Source organism: Solanum tuberosum, unplaced genomic scaffold, assembly GCF_000226075.1.
Source record: "Solanum tuberosum cultivar DM 1-3 516 R44 unplaced genomic scaffold, SolTub_3.0 scf00051, whole genome shotgun sequence".
In the NCBI taxonomy this organism is placed as follows: Eukaryota; Viridiplantae; Streptophyta; class Magnoliopsida; order Solanales; family Solanaceae; genus Solanum; species Solanum tuberosum.
The window spans coordinates 1,095,845-1,112,100 of record NW_006238978.1 but is presented as its reverse complement, the minus strand read 5'-3'; the positions used below and the strand labels follow the sequence as shown (position 1 = coordinate 1,112,100).

Here is a 16,256-nt window from a genome sequence, read left to right as displayed (position 1 = left end):
TATGATAAAAATAATTGTGTTTAAGAAATTTAAGACTGATTACTGATTTTATAGCCACCTGTGCTAAATTTTAGATGAGAAATTGATAGTTAGGCAAAAAAGGTTAGTTAGATGACCAAATAACTCCTATTTTTCCTCGAAAAGTAACCCTACAATTAAAAATAAATAAATACACCCTCTGATTCATTTGTTATGTTGTTTATATGATTGTTATTTTAAAATATAATTAATTATTAGTTTTTATTTTTACCTTATTCAACAAAAATGAAAAGAGATTAATACGACGAAAAAAAGATAGTATTAAGCTGAAATTAAAACATAAATAATATAAATTATTTCATAATATATTTTGTATTGTATAGTATTATATAGTTTTAATGAATACAACGTTTAGATAGAATATTTCACGCTTCATCGTTACGTAATGTCCACATTAACAATTTGAATGACAAATCTACAAGAAAAGTAAGTTACAAACTAGATCTATTATGAAAAGGTAAACTAAATGATAAAATATGGTTATTTAATAATACAAAGACAAAATAAAAATAAAATATTAAGATAACAATGTCATCAAATCAAATGGATTGTTACATAAAATGTGATTTTTCATTATTACTTAATGATAGATTTAAACAATACAATATCATAAAATTTAAGTAACCATCAAAACAAATAGTATTTGAACTAATAATACAATACTACGGGTAACAGGTAACAACCATCCAAATAAGGTGTCAAGCAACCACTACAACTAAAAATGAAACTAATGACTAATACCTCATGGCATATGTCCATCTTCTTGGAAAGCAAGGAAAGAAAGATTAGTTTAATGCTAAGTCAACCAAAGTCAATATTTTTTTTAAAAAATAAAATAAAATCTAAACCAAAGTACAATCTTTTTTTAAAAAAAAACTAAAAAAAAAACTAAACCAAAGTACAATCCAAGAACTAGTCAACAAAAGACAAACAAACACCTCTTCAAACAAACCATTAGGCATCATTGTATAACAAATTTCTCACACTTTCTCTGGCTACACTTTTTCCTTTTCTTTTTTTTTTGGGTTTTCAAAAAAACAAGATTTTTATACTCTGGTTTCCTCATAAGAGCTATCTTTGTCTCTATCTCTCATAAAAATACAATCTTTTTCAAAAAGGGAGTCTTTTTTTATTAATTTAAGATACCTTTTACATGGTATTTCAAAAGGGGTGGCTTTGCTCTCCTCTTATAAATCTTGTAAGAAATCTTAAATTCTTACAAGGTATTTTCAAAAAGGCATCTTTGCTCTCCCCACTTTTTGTATAAAATCTTGAATATTTACAAAAAGGGTGTTTTTTGGAAAGTTCAAGACTTTTTTTTTATAAAAAAAATCCCATAAAAATTCAAGCTTTTTACAAGGTTTTCTCAAAAGGGGTCTTTTTTTACAAGTTCAAGACTTTTTTTTAAAAATAAATAATAATCATGGAGAGTGTAGAAGAAGGATTGTTATTAAAAGAAAGGGAGTTAGTTAAATTGAGATGGGGAGTAATTTGGGAGGAAGTGAAGGAAATTGGTTATTTGGCTGGTCCTATGATAATTGTGACACTTTCACAATATTTTTTGCAAACAATATCATTGATGATGGTTGGTCATTTGGGTGAACTTGCCCTCTCAAGTACTTCTATTGCTATTTCTATTGGTGGAGTCACTGGTCTCAGCTTACTTGTGAGTACATAATTATTATCCTAGTTTACATTGCACACTTTCCTTTTTAGTTCGTTTGAAAAGAATGTGATTTTTTTGTTATTAGAAATAACTTAACTCTTGTTAGAGTGGGTTATAGTCCCACGTCGATTGGAGAATGGATATGGACTTGGATAATTATACCCTCAATAGCTAACTTTTGAGGTTCATGTGTCAGAACTAGGTTCATTCCTATTTGGGCTCCTGGTCTACACCTCAGTTGGGCTTGGGCATGAAGAAGGTGTTAGAGTAGTTGGGGAGTTGATTGATGATCTACTTATATACTCCCTCAAGAGTTTATCTTTTGGAGTTATGTTAGGTACATGTGTCATAACTTTTACGACTCTTATAGTCACACAAATATCTAAGGTTTGTTTTAGATCACAAATTTCATAAGTCTTCCTAATCAAATAGTGCGACATGTTGGGTTGTAGGGAGTATTATTTCTTGGATTTGAATTTAAGTTATATACGTTGTTAGTTTAATTGCATCAATTATGGTAGGTTCTGACTCTATTTTCAGTAACCATTGTAGGCTTTACATGAAGAGTTACATAGAGTTTAACATATGCTTACTGTTGGTTCACCTTTACCTTTATAGCGGGTAGCGCACCTTATTACACTATGGATGTCGATGTATATAAGTTAAGCTCAGTTTTACTTGTATATATATTTTAGGTGAACTCTTTCTTCTATATGTAACTTGTAATGTATTGTATTAACAATTTTGGGAACTTACTAATCCGTCCGTTTCAATTTGTTTGTTTTACTATCCTTTTTAGTTTGTTTCGAAAAGAATGCCACTGTCCTTTTTGAAGGATCTGACACACACTTAGCAGTATTTTGAAGAACCGAGCAACATAGCCTATAAATGCTAAGGGGAAACAGATAGAAGAACAAGAATGTTTTCTAACTAGAGTTAAAGAGCAGAATTTTTTGTCATTTTCTGTTTTCAACTTATTAGAGGGGATAGTTATAAGTTATAACTCTTGTGTGATTAACAAAGCATTGCTTATAAATGAACAAATTGTCTAGTAACAAGTATTACTTTTTACCAATCTTTTGTGCCTCTCCACCGACTAAAATCTGAATGTGTCGTGTAGTTGGGAATGGGCACTGCACTAGAAACTCTTTGCGGACAGGCTTTCGGAGCTAAACAATATCAAAGACTTGGTACTCAAACATACACAGCCATTTTGTCTCTCTTCATTGTTTGCATTCCCATCGCAGTTTTATGGCTATATGTGGGGAAATTGCTTACTTTAATGGGGCAAGATCCTCAGATTTCTCATGAAGCCGGCAAGTTCATTAAGTGGATGATTCCTGCTCTCTTTGCTTACGCAAATCTTCAGCCACTTGTTCGGTACTTTCTAATGCAAAGTATGATTGTTCCAATGCTCATAAGCTCTTGCATTACAATATGCTTCCACATACTGTTGTCTTGGGTGCTAGTGTTTAGCTCTGGTTTAGGTAATATTGGTGCAGCAGTGGCTATTGGTTTATCGATGTGGTTGAATGTCATAATCCTTGCTTCATACATGAAGTTGTCTCCTGCTTGTGCAAAAACCCGTGCACCAGTGTCATGGGAGGTCGTCAACGGAATGAGAGAGTTCTTTCAGTTTGCTATCCCTTCTGCTGTCATGATTTGGTACTTCAACAACCTTGCTCTGCCTCTTTTAATAATTTAAATACACTTTACCTTTACATGTCATTCTACAAAACTCATGCTACGTTTTGTATTTTATAGTCTTGAATGGTGGTCATTTGAGCTGCTCATCTTACTATCCGGACTATTGCCGAATCCCCAACTTGAAACTTCAGTACTATCGATATGGTATGTTCTGAATCTCGTTCTATGTTACTCAGACTCTCCAAAATGTTGCCGCACCCATGTCTGATCCTCCAAAAATACACTACTTTTGGAGGATCTGACACATACCCGACAACATTTTTGAAAAGTCCAAGCAAACATAGATCTCGCTCGTTAATGATTGATTCAATTAGTAATATGATCTACAAGGTCTTAAAATTGCTAATTTCTTGTGACATCCCATGGTGCAGCCTGAATACTATTGCTACCCTTTATGCAATTCCATTTGGTCTCTCTGGCGCTGTAAGGTATGTTTGAATATCTAATTGAACTTTCCGTTTCCACATAGTTTTTTTTTCTTGAAATACGTGGTTATTGAACTCCTGTTTACTTTCAGCACTCGAGTTTCTAATCAATTAGGAGCTGGAAATCCTCAAGGAGCTCGCGTATCCGCGATTTCTGTAATGCTCATTGCGGCCACAGAGACAATACTAGTAAGCGCAGCTGTATTTGCTAGTCGAAACGTATTTGGCTACATTTTCAGCAACGAGAAGGAAGTCGTGGACTATGTAGCAAACATGGCTCCCCTTCTATGTCTATCAGTCATTACTGACAGCCTTCAAGGAACCCTTTCAGGTTAGACTTTCTATACATCAAGTTACTACCAGAAAATGTAACTACTACTAGTGGTGAACCACATTTTCAACCGAGCCCCCTTTTGCCGGTAAACTGTACTCCCTGCGTCCCAATTTGTGTGGTACTTTTTGTTTTACGAGAGTCAGTTTGACTAATCTTTGAAAAACTATACGAAAGTACTATAAGTTGCAATTACTCTCATGTCAATATGATTAAAAAATACCCTTTAAAGTATTCGTCAAAATTTACGTAGTTTGAATCTTGAAAAACGAAAAGTGTCTCATAAATTGGACACATTAAGTAACAGATACCAGCAGCCGAGCCACATTTACCAAGGGAGGGGAGGGTCAACTGAGTATCCTTTGCCAGAAAATTATACAACATATAGAGGTTAAGACTCTTTCATGCCAAGTTACTACAACAAATACCTTTGGCTATGCCACATTTACTTGGGGGGTTCAACTGCATCCCTTTACCGGAAAATTGTACTATGCATATTGATGAATTTTTTCCTAACGTGCGTATATATAAATTGTTGAATCTGCCACTGACAGATACATGACAAGAACGAATGTATGACTAATTGTGGCATTATGCACATTGTAGGTGTCGCGAGGGGATGTGGTTGGCAGCATATCGGAGCCTATGTCAATCTTGCTTCATTTTACCTTTGTGGCATTCCTATCGCTGCTTCATTAGCGTTTTGGCTCAACTTTCGAGGAAAAGGCCTGTGGATCGGCATACTTTCTGGTGCAGCTCTGCAAACTATTCTACTTTCTGTGATAACATGCTGCACAAATTGGGAAAAACAAGCTGCAATGGCAAGGGAGAGGCTTCATGCTGATGAAAAATCATCAGTAGATAACATGCTGTCGTAAAAAAATGTAGAAAATTCTCTTCGAAAATCGAAAGCCTGAATAACAAGAGGCCAAGTGTCATTTCCGAGTTGTTAGCGGAGCCACGACAACCGTTGAGATGACCTCTAGATATGTGCTACACTTATTGTTGAGGTCGAGGATTACAAGTAAAAGGTTAGTAGGTAGTTGAGGGTTATTGTACTTCTAGTTGTACGATTTAGGTACCATGTAATTTCTTTTCTCCATTATGTATTAATTATATGTTGCTACATTTGTTTTGTGCATTGCTATTTTGTTGTCTCGTTTTTTTTTCCTTCTTTTCTGCGTCAGTTCCATTTCGTTTGAGCTTAAGGTTCTACCGGAAACAATCTATCTGTCCTTCAAGGTTTGTGTAAATCATACCTTCCTAGTGATGAATTTTGTGAACAATTATAATGATGTCAAGTGATATTAGTTCGATCTCGTTTCAAATTAATAATCACTTTAACTCAAAAAGTTATCCTAAAATAATTATTTGTTTAAGAAATTCAAGACTAAATTAAAGTTGACAATTATTTTCAGTTAAACTTTAATATTAATAAGAATGTGCAATATTTTAGAGGACAATATCGATTTACTTTTCATTAAATAAAGACAACTTGATAAAATATATCTTTGTATAATTTTTTTAATAGACGTATAAAGAGTTCTTTTAAAATACAATTAAAATGAGAGTGAGGGAGTATTATATACAAGTTTCTCTACTGAGTAAAGAATCAAAAACAATCTAAATATCTAGAATTTTTTGGGTTTTTATCTTAACTATGAAGTGTGCGAGTTTTCTATTTGAACTATTATCAAATATTTATCGAAACACATCCTAACTATCAATTATTCACTATTTCTACCTAAACAATAGTGACATTTGAGGTAGAAGCAGACACATCTACCTAAAATATCACCAATTAAAATGAGATCGAGGAAGTATTATATACAATAAGTTTCTTTATTTGAAGAGTGAAAGGTCAAAAGCGTATTCCTGTGGTGTCTCAATACCTTTAAAAATGGGGTATCCGTCTTAGGTCCCCAAATTTGAATACCCCTTTTTTAGTAATAATAGAATTATTATAAGTATTTCTTAAAAATAAATTATATTGTGTATGTCTTATAGTTCGTTTCGAAACATTAAAGAATGTTTCTTTCTTTTTTGTCAACTTTTTAATTTAACTTTCACATGACATGTTTAAAAAATATTTTGGTATATTATATGTTGGAATAATTATTCAAAGTTGGAATTTGTTATTTTTTATATTTATTTAATTATGTCTAGTTATGATTTGTTTGTCCAAGTTCATGTAGAAATAGATTTTTTTAGTGTTAGTTTAATTTGGTTTCTTACTTTATAATTCAAAATAGATAAAACTTGAAGTAAGATTCAAAAATCTTTCAATTTATAAATAAAATATTTTCATTTATTATATATACCTTTAGTTTAACAGCATAGAAACAATAAAGTTTTTTCATGAAAAAAAATAACTTAGATTTAAAAATAAAAAAAGTTAGGCCTCGATTTTACACATAATTAAGGTGTGTATTTTTAAATAGGACAAGAAACTAACAGAAACGACACCGTTTTAAAATTCATACTTCAAAACCCCCAACCCTCTTCATCTTCTTCTCCACTATTCTGTCTGTCAAAAGGGTGGAGGGTTTTAAGAACAGAGAAAAAAAATGGGAAAAGCAGCGAAGGAGCAATTGAATAGAGCTCTCAGTGAGCATCTCAACACCATTTATGAAACTCTTGAGGTTTAATATTTTTTTAAATTATTATTTTTGCAGTTTCCTATTATATTTGTATGCTGTGATTTATGAAAAATTGAGTTTTTCTTTTGTTTTTGCAGGCATTGTGTCAAACACCATCTTCATCTCTTGAAAAAGTCAGCTGGAAAGAGGTTATTCAGATGGGTGAACAGCTTTATAAACAAGCCACTATGGGTAAAATTCTTTTTTCTCTTATGTAGTTCCTACTTTTCAAAAGTTCCAATTTTTATACTCCCCTTTATCCCAAATTTAATTGTCAGGTTTTAGTTTTCGAGAGTTTACTAACTCATATTTGTCTCAAATTTAATTGTCATGTTTTAGTTTTCGAGAGTTAACTTGACTGATATTAGAAGCTAAATTGGATTAGATTGACTCGATTTCTTACAACTAGATGTTGCAACTTTTCTCGTGTTAATTTTGATGAAAAATACATTTTTAAAATGTGGGTCAAAGTTTAGATAGTGTGACTTTCGAGAAGCAAAACATGACAGCTAATTTGGATCGGAGGGAGTACTTTATTTATGGCATATTTGTACTTATATTTCGTTTTTCTGAAATGAGTTTGATTCCATATTTATGTTTCTACCCAATTTATGATAGATTTATGGGTCTCTTTCTTTGTTTCTCTTTTATATTTAGTTTTACCTCTCAAAGTTCCAATCTTTGTACTTATGTAGGCCATCTTTGTGCTTATATTTTGTTTTGCTGAAATTGGGTTGTTTCCAAATTTTGTAGTTTTATGTAAAAAAAAATAATTTTGGGGACAAATATAGTAGTTATGCGTATATATTAGTATATTTATAGGATGAAGGTTGATATTGGAGGTTCTTTTTCCTCCTTGAGCATTTGATACTCTCTTGTAATCTGTGATGAGCTTTTTAACCTAATATCCTTTTGATTATAGATGATATCATAGAGTAACGTTGAATCTTATTGGATATATATTTGGGTGTGTACACTATACAGATGGATGTTTGTTAGCTCAAACTTTAGGCATCATGAAAGAGACTGATGATTGAAACTGATGTTTCAGAATAACACTGGATGAAAACGAATGGAATAAAATGCAGAATGAGTGACTAAGTTCTAAATGAGTGGTATTCTATTATCCTATGGACAAAAAAAAAGGTAAACGTTGCACCTAGATTATACTCCAACTCCTTCCCCATTTGCTCTTATGATCCATTAAAATTAAGTGCTGCAAGGATATCGACCCAACAAGACATGTAGCAGATTTTGTATAGTATGGATCATGAGTCTTTGCATGTTACCCTTCATTTAGCATTCAAAAAAGCTACCAATCTCGCAATACGAGCTGTAAAATTTACTTCACAACTAATTCAACAAGAGCAAGTACAGCTTCCCCTAAAGCCCATAATAACTACCAGGAAGTAGTTTAGTTTGATAGTGGTTTGTGAGCTTAAAGTGAATGAAAAACTAGCAAAAAGAAAAGAGAGAAAATAAGACGTCTTTGTTGACAGTTTTAGGCATTAACAGTATCTGTTTCCACATTAGAGAATTTATTTCAGTCATTGTCAATTTAATATTGTCTATCTATGTTTGATGGTGAAGTATAAGTACTTATATGTTGTAGGTAAGCTAGTAGAGGCTATCCATAAGAGAGGAAGTAAATATAGATTTGGTTATCAGAAACCTATCCTAAAAGAAGAAATTTATGACATGGATGTGGAGTGATTACGCAAAAGTGTAAATATTTAAACCAGCGGATGATTACATATATTACCTTTGAATCCTTGCCTGAATAACCGGGCAATTGTACTTTGTAAGTTTCAGGCATTTACCTACCAGATAGTGTTGGTAATTGACAGTTTCTTTTCATTCTGGTGCAGTTGGAATGCTTTGGACTGGAGAAGCTCCGGAGGTTAAAGCACTGGAGGAGAACATGGCTTCATATTTTAATACGCTGCAAGGGCTCCTTTTGCTTTCCCACTCAAGTACAGTGGGCGGAGGACCTACCCTGTGTTCCTGTATTCATGCGTCCATTAAACAAGTTGTTGATAGCAGTTTCATGTTGATGAAAGAGTCCGTGTCTTCATATGGTATGTATCTATCTGTATGTATTCTATGCGCAGCCAAGTCCATGAACATATGAAAAGCTTACAAATACAAAATGTTAGGAAGTATAGTGTATCTGAAATGGAAAAAGGCCGTCATATTGTTTTACAATAGTGTTTATCTTTTCTCAGATTATGCATCTTTTACACATCAGCCTTTACCCACTTCAATCCTTTCTTAAATATATGGGGATTCACCAGTATAATCCCTCTTTCCTATCACATGCTATAGTTTCATAAAGAAAATAGAAAGAGCATAAAAGGCAGGACATAGCTAGTTACCCAATGACTGAGCTACTAGACCTGTTAGTTACTTCTTGTGTTATTTTTAATTATTTTGGTAATTCCTAAATAAAGTCATAATGGTCTTGCCTTATTTGGGATAGCATGTTGAAAATTATGAGACAAATAATTTGAGTTTAGCGAAAGAGCTTATCACCCCAAAGCTACTGACAGTTACCTAACAGTTGAACATCCAAATTAGTGTCCATGTTTGGCTGATGTGCTTCATCAAAATCTCAAAAGCGTATACACAAAACATGTTGAACCATCTACCCCACAAAAAAAAAATGGAGGCAGAAGGAAATCAGTTAAAGGGTATATCTTGCAAATTATTATTTTTTTATGACAAGGGAAACCCGCAGCCGCTACCCTTTGGGTGCGCACAGGGTAAAACCCCCGCTCCTATGCAATAGCTCGCAAACCACATAGGAGAGGTAACCCGCACTAGGCAAGCCTGGTGCGACGAGCTCGACCCAGAAGCAGTGTTATTAAAAGCGAAAAGCGTAAAAAAGCTCTAAGGTCCGTGGGGGCTTTAAGCGCAAAGCGCAAATAAAGCGTGGGCTTTAATGAAAAAAGGCGCAAAGGGTGAAAAAATAAAATGTGTATGTTTAGTCCAAAACTAATAATTATAAACATGAATGACAAATATATGACCAAAGAAATTGAATTTTTTTTATGATAAAGTGAAATATCAATTGTTTAGTGTCACTTCTTCATAAGAGGCTCATTGAAAAGGAAAAGTTTTTCTTAGAACTTTGATGACGACACTGAAGCGCACATAAAGCGAGGCGAAGCGCTCAACACGTTTTGAGCCTCGCTTTAGGGCTTAAGCGCGCTTAAAGCGCGCCTTTGATAACACTGAGTTGTTGTTGTACTTACATTAGGTGCAATTTTTGAGGACTCTTTGTATTCGTATTAGAAGCTTATGTATTGGTACACCGTACAAGGATAAATATGAGATTTGGAAAACCCTATTTTTACTTGAACGAAAAACAAATTACTTAATCGTGGAGTAAAATGAACTTGAGAAGAGTATAGGGGTTGGACAGAATTAATGTTGTCAACACTCAACCCAAGTGCCAACTAATTGTTATTGAGTGCACAGTTGGTTGACAGATGGGAGAGAATGGACAGATAACCCGCAAGTGATCCAAGCTCACAAGTCAGATCAGAGTCGTTGTGCTAAAAATTTACTGTTGACTTTGTGCATTCATACTCATATATGCTTGTCTATTCATTCCCTGCAACACAAGTCTCAAGCTCAAAGGATTGATCTCTAATATGCATCCTTTTCCTAGCTTAGTTGCTCCTGACATAAACTTGCACGCATATTATCAAATTTGTTGTGTTCTCTTTAATCTCCAACGTTCTTTTTAATTTAATGCATGCATAAGTTGATCCTCCTATCAAGGTTCTCCTGTGGCACTAAATTGTATGTCTAATTGTCTATCTATAATCCGGTTAGTACTTGCCAAATTTTCTTCATCAAGATTCCTAAGAATTGAAGTATGGGTTACCAAGACTTTCGATGATCATTTAGGGGTGGGATTATGCAACACTATAATTGTTTTGTTAGTGATGTGAAAGAGGATAAGGAACAGGATAACACTTCCTCCATCATGTTGTATGACTTAGGATGTGCCAAAAGGTTTAACATATCTTGCAAAATTAAAATGACAGAACAGCTGAAGGAAAAGAAAGAAGCCCTTTCTGCCAATACGACCCCCTCCCCAAAAGAGAGAGAACTTTTATAATGACACAAAACTGTCTAAAGATGTAGATAGCTCCATTTGCTTGGGTGTAAAAAGTCATTCATCTCACTTTTGTTCTGCTTCTAGTTGGGTATATCACTTTTCAGTTTCATTCATCACACGTATCTGCTGCATCTACTCCTCATGTATATATTTCTTTTATGTTTGCTGCCCAAAATGATTGTGCAGGATCTAACAACAAAAACCAGAAATTATCAATCCCGCAGTTGGTGGGCACTGTCTGGGAAGCTTGTTCTGCTCTTAAAAAGACTCCAGCCACAAATATTACTGCTATAGGTCGAGCAATGACACAACTTGCTGTTTCCATGAAGGATGTACTTCGTGAAATGAATGAACTGAAGCCAGCGTCATCTGATGTCGGAGATGAATCTTCTGTTCAAGATTCTGCCGAAGGAGATCAGGATAGTAATGATTCATTTGCAGGTGATCTAGGCAATGATCTTTCTCCGGAGGAAATGGAAATTGCTCGTTTGACTACTGATGTGGTATCTGCAACACTTGTGGTCATTAAAGAACTTATTCGCTCCATTACAAGCTTGCTTAAGCAGGAAAGTACTGCGGATACTGCTACTTTTGTACCCTCTCTAGAGACACTACTGAAACTTTCTCAAGAAATCGGACTTCAAATTGACGAACTTGGAGCTTCTCTGTATCCTCCACAAGAAATTTCTTCATTGAAGACTGCTATAGAGAAGATATCATGTGCTACTGATGAAATATTGGTGGAGCTGGAAAAACTTAAAGGGTGTTCTGAAGATTTTGTTAAAGCATGCCATGGTTTGCGGAGTTCATTGAAACAACTGGAAGCAGAATTAGATCACTCAGATGCAACTGATACTATGCCCAAGATAGAAAACCTCGCGATCGCGTAATTATAGTAAAGGGAAAGGGAAGGAAAAATATGCTTTTGAATGAGCTTCTTTGATTTGTAGCTATGAGCATCGAGTTGAAAGTTCTTACATTTATTTGAATATGTTATTGTTTTTTTGTGACCTTATGCCATTAAATGAATATAGAGTTGTCAAACCAGCTGCTTATTTGAAACCACTGTTCCAATCTTTCTATAACAATCATCTATATAGCAACATTTTGCTGTAATGGACATTTTTTCTTTAGAGACGATTTTTCATGTTATGTGATATTACATATTTTTTGTAGCAACCATTTAGCCAATGACACTGTTATAAAGAGGTTTGATGTCACAACTGAATTTCACAGAGATGTTCATCCAAAGTATTTATAAGAATAGTTACAGCAACCTAAACAAGATTATTACATTCACAAATTCATTTTTTTTTTGGTCTCTGAAATGTGTTTACCTTTTACTTCATAGCTGAGGCCAGAAAGAAAATATAATGCAAACTCAGGACTATTTTATTTCATATATTAGTGAAAAGATCCAACATAATGACTTTGGGAATGGAGTGTCAGCTAGCCTCCTAATTATACACATTGAACAGTGACAATAGCAAATGATTCAAAAAACAGATCATATATCCTCTACTCAGGTGTCCTTTATATGCTACATTAATCTTGGATCCCTATGTTGTATGCATGATCATATTCTACTACTTCTTGGTATATCGATGCAAAGAACAGAAGCGCAATCGCTCATCGCCCAGAAAGCTTAACCATCCATGCTCCACCCAAGTAAAGACCCAAAAGGGGGCCAGCTAGAAGCATTTGAGTAAGGGGATCAGTTGATGGTGTGAGCACTGCAGCAGCAACGACAGCACCTACCACCACGTATCTCCAAATCGACAGCATTTGATCTCCCGACACAAGACCAGTTTGTCCCAGAAGCAGTTGAATGACAGGAACCTGTAAAAGAGATGCATTATAGAGTTGCCTATTGGATTAAAGCAATTTGGATATCATGAGGATGCTGATCAACATCATACAGTAGTGTGAATTCACAAACATTTTCACTAAGATGGAGACCATGCTATAATCTTGACTGCTTCACCACTGAAAATCATCATTCTCACTTGTTTAAGCGTACCTCTATTCCACCAGGTACTTATTACTTCCGACCAGCACATGTACTAGGTAACTCTGTCCATCAAAGCTTAGGTAGATGAGAAGAAATCACCTAACATTTTTTCTTTCTACTGGATTTGAATTTTGAATTGTGAATTTCAGTCACTTCATTGCCCGCTAGGCCACACCCTTGGGTGCGTAATATTTTGTATACTCACTTCTATTGTCATCCCAAACCATTGTTCAATTATGGCCAAGGTGCTTTTAAGCAAGCATTAGTTACAAGTCGAGCCAACCAAGAACACAAAAGTGAAGTATGGCCAAAGGTTTGAGAAGCCCTAGATTGAAAAACTAAATTTCCTACTACTAAACTGTTTATCATGCAGCATGTTCTTATATACTCATGCAGAAAAGAAAACAGCACAAGCCAAACCTGGAAAGACAATCCTGTACTGAACATGAGTACGAGCACAAATTCAAAGTATTGATCAATGGACCAAAAAGATTCCACAGCCCCTTCTGCATAATTAACAAAGAAATTCAAGGCTGCTGGAGTGAGAACCAAGTGTGAGAAAACAATGCCGGTGTAGAAAAGCACAGAGGATCCAAGGACAATTGGTGCAAGGAATCTTCTTTCTGACATTGTTAAACCAGGAAGAACAAAGGCTATGATCTCGTAGAGAATCACAGGAGCTCCTAAGAGAAGGCCACTATATCCTGAGACCTACATCAAAAGTGTGAATAGTATAGTTACTAAAATGAACATGCCACAGTAGTAAGAATTCCAATATTAAAGTTGATCCCAACAACACGAAAATCATGTCGTTGTGACCAACTCTAATCTGAGGTTTGAACTTTTTGTTTAATCATTAGTTTCCTCGATATATTAGAGAAATAATTTTAAGTAAACATTTAGAAGTTCCATGAATGAATATAGCTATTATAAACATATTTTTAGGCTAAGCCAATAATAAACACATTATAGAATTAAGAATCAGACGATGCCAACTTAATACTTCAGTAATAGAAGATTAATGTGAGAGAGAGAGAAATAGAGCACTTCAGTACTACAAGTCCCATGAGTTAAAGCATTCAATAAAACAGTCTAGCTTGTTGGATTCCTTTTTCAAACATCACCAGCACTGATTTACTATTTTTATTAGTATGCCAACTGGTCCCAACTTTCCGATACCAAAAATAGCAAAACACTGTGTTCCATAACTTCCATTTCTTTGACATATTCAGCATACGCTATCTGAACACCCGCATCTATGTATAGGTACATTAACTACTACTTGCATTTAAATGTAATTATCAGTTTGACTCATACATGATTTTGAAGATGAAAACATTGACATTGCAATAGCATGCACTTTAAGGTGAGGATTAGTTTAATGTAAGTGGATAGATTACTTGCAGGTTTCTTTAGACATCAAGATGTGTTAAAAGAGAGCAGTTGAAATTTTACAAACTGTAAGGGGTAAGATACTCACTATAAATGTTAATTATTTTGTAATGGTTCGAATATAAATTATGACATTCAATCGAAAGGAAGTACATATTTGATATTTCAGCATAACAAGCCAGATATCAGGCACAGCGAACAAACTTTTAATCCTTAAAAAGCACTTGAACATGAGATATCTCTACCTAGTTCACGGAAAAAGGTTCACCGTGGTTAAATGGTTAAGGAATGAGTGGCAAAGGAGATTTAATTAAAGATGCATTCTTACTTTTAAAGTAGTGAAAAAGAACTCTCCTGGACCTAGTTGCAAAAATCGAACACCTTGTGCTAGAACAGGGGCTTCAAGAATCAAGATAAGTTCTTTTGAGAAGGCAAAACATCCCACTATAGCAGCACCAACGGCCAAAACAGACACAAAGAGTCTCTGACGCAACTCCTCCAAATGATCAAATAGAGTCATTTCTTTATCATCTGGTAGGAGCTCTTTATTAGGGTAAAGGAAATCATAAACAACACTCCCTTCACTATCCGATTCACCGTTCTTAAATATACTCTCGCTTGAGCCATCACCGACATCTGGATTTCAAAAATAAATGCATTATTACAATCTCCTTGATCAAAAATGCATTATTACAATCTAAATACATGAAAAAAAAATTGCAGTCATGGACAATCACCAATACAGCACAACGAGAAAGAGGATAAAAAAAAAAGAACAATTTTATGTATAATAAAGGTGATGTTCTGGAGACTTGCATCATACAAGTGTTGAATAGTGCCCAGACGACTGTACGCCCACAAAATAAGCGAAGTATCTATACGAAAGGGAACTAGTAAACTAACAATTTTGTGCACATTCTTTCCTTAAAAGAAGAATGTGAAGTCGTTTTCAGCAGACATTAGACAGTTCAATTTGTTCTTCCCCTATGCAACACTCTCACTTTGGCACGGCATAACAATTTGCTCTTGCCAAAATACATTAACATACATATATACATATTATTCCCTGCGTCCCAATTCATGTGAACCATTAGATTGGCGCATAGTTTAAGAAGAAAGGAAGACTTCTGCAGCTTGTGATCTAAAACAAACCTTAGACATTTGTGTGTCTATAAATCATTTTAGTAAGGGTAAAGCCGTAAAGGGCAATTTTAAAGTTAAGTTGTTTCTAATTATAGAAAGGTGCATTCTTTTAGGGACATACCAAAGAGGAAAGGGTGTCGCAAAAATTGGGACAGAGGGAGTACTACATTAGGGAAATTTACTTCTCCAGAAAAAATTTAAAAAAAGTGTTTAAATAAAATGACTAAGAAGTGAAGAAAATGTGCATTTTCTCACATTTTCATAGAAAAAGATATGCACACTCACATTATTGACTTAGGACAAGGGGAGCAATTTCATTAATTTACAAGGTGCATCATATTCCTGTCAGTCACAAACAGAAATGTGTATTGCTATCAGCAATTTAGTTAACCCTATTAGTACAGGGGAATGAACCCTCAAGTGCTCCCGTGGACACATGGAAGGAAAGAAATAAAATAATTGTTTAAGGAACTCTTACAAAAAGCTATTACAATGCTGATTCAGGGGGTGGAGGACTCAACAAAACAGCATACAGTACATCGACAACTAACCCTGGAGCTACTTCGCTGGACTGTGGATAGGAAGAAACATCAGGGCTTCTGGAAAAATGAAAGCGTACTTAGACTCAAGTACAAATGCCTCATTTTAGCCTTCTGGTTTAATACAACTGATGTAGATGAAGCAGAAGCCTTGTTAGGCTTCCTCAGCTCATTACAAACACTGAAATGACTTGAATTTTTGCACTCTGTAACGAACCCCCCCCCCCCCCCTTCT

The 16,256-nt window shown here is 34.6% G+C and overlaps 3 protein-coding genes across 3 annotated transcripts in view; 2 read left to right on the top strand and 1 right to left on the bottom strand.

The window, feature by feature from the left end:
- The first annotated feature begins 1,309 nt into the window (after positions 1-1,309).
- LOC102598596 (protein DETOXIFICATION 14-like) lies at positions 1,310-5,370 on the top strand. The gene is made up of 6 exons (XM_006344137.2): positions 1,310-1,705; positions 2,826-3,370; positions 3,470-3,556; positions 3,784-3,840; positions 3,930-4,168; positions 4,775-5,370. Exons 1-6 carry the CDS (start codon positions 1,463-1,465, stop codon positions 5,044-5,046), a joined length of 1,443 nt encoding a protein of 480 aa, XP_006344199.1. The 5' UTR covers positions 1,310-1,462; the 3' UTR covers positions 5,047-5,370.
- A 1,300-nt stretch (positions 5,371-6,670) lies between these two features.
- On the top strand, positions 6,671-12,066 carry LOC102598256 (uncharacterized). Its single transcript, XM_006344136.2, has 4 exons — positions 6,671-6,810; positions 6,906-6,999; positions 8,676-8,885; positions 11,123-12,066. Exons 1-4 carry the CDS (start codon positions 6,736-6,738, stop codon positions 11,824-11,826), a joined length of 1,083 nt encoding a protein of 360 aa, XP_006344198.1. The 5' UTR covers positions 6,671-6,735; the 3' UTR covers positions 11,827-12,066.
- A 241-nt stretch (positions 12,067-12,307) lies between these two features.
- The window catches only part of LOC102597934 (sec-independent protein translocase protein TATC, chloroplastic), a 6,179-nt gene continuing 2,230 nt past the window's right edge, over positions 12,308-16,256 (bottom strand). The window contains exons 2-4 of the mRNA XM_006344135.2: positions 14,668-14,975; positions 13,368-13,658; positions 12,308-12,775 (exon numbers count right to left, since the gene is read on the bottom strand). Of these exons, the coding sequence (XP_006344197.1) occupies positions 12,566-12,775; positions 13,368-13,658; positions 14,668-14,975 (809 nt within the window). The 3' untranslated portion in view covers positions 12,308-12,565. The remainder of the gene's footprint in view (positions 12,776-13,367; positions 13,659-14,667; positions 14,976-16,256) is intronic.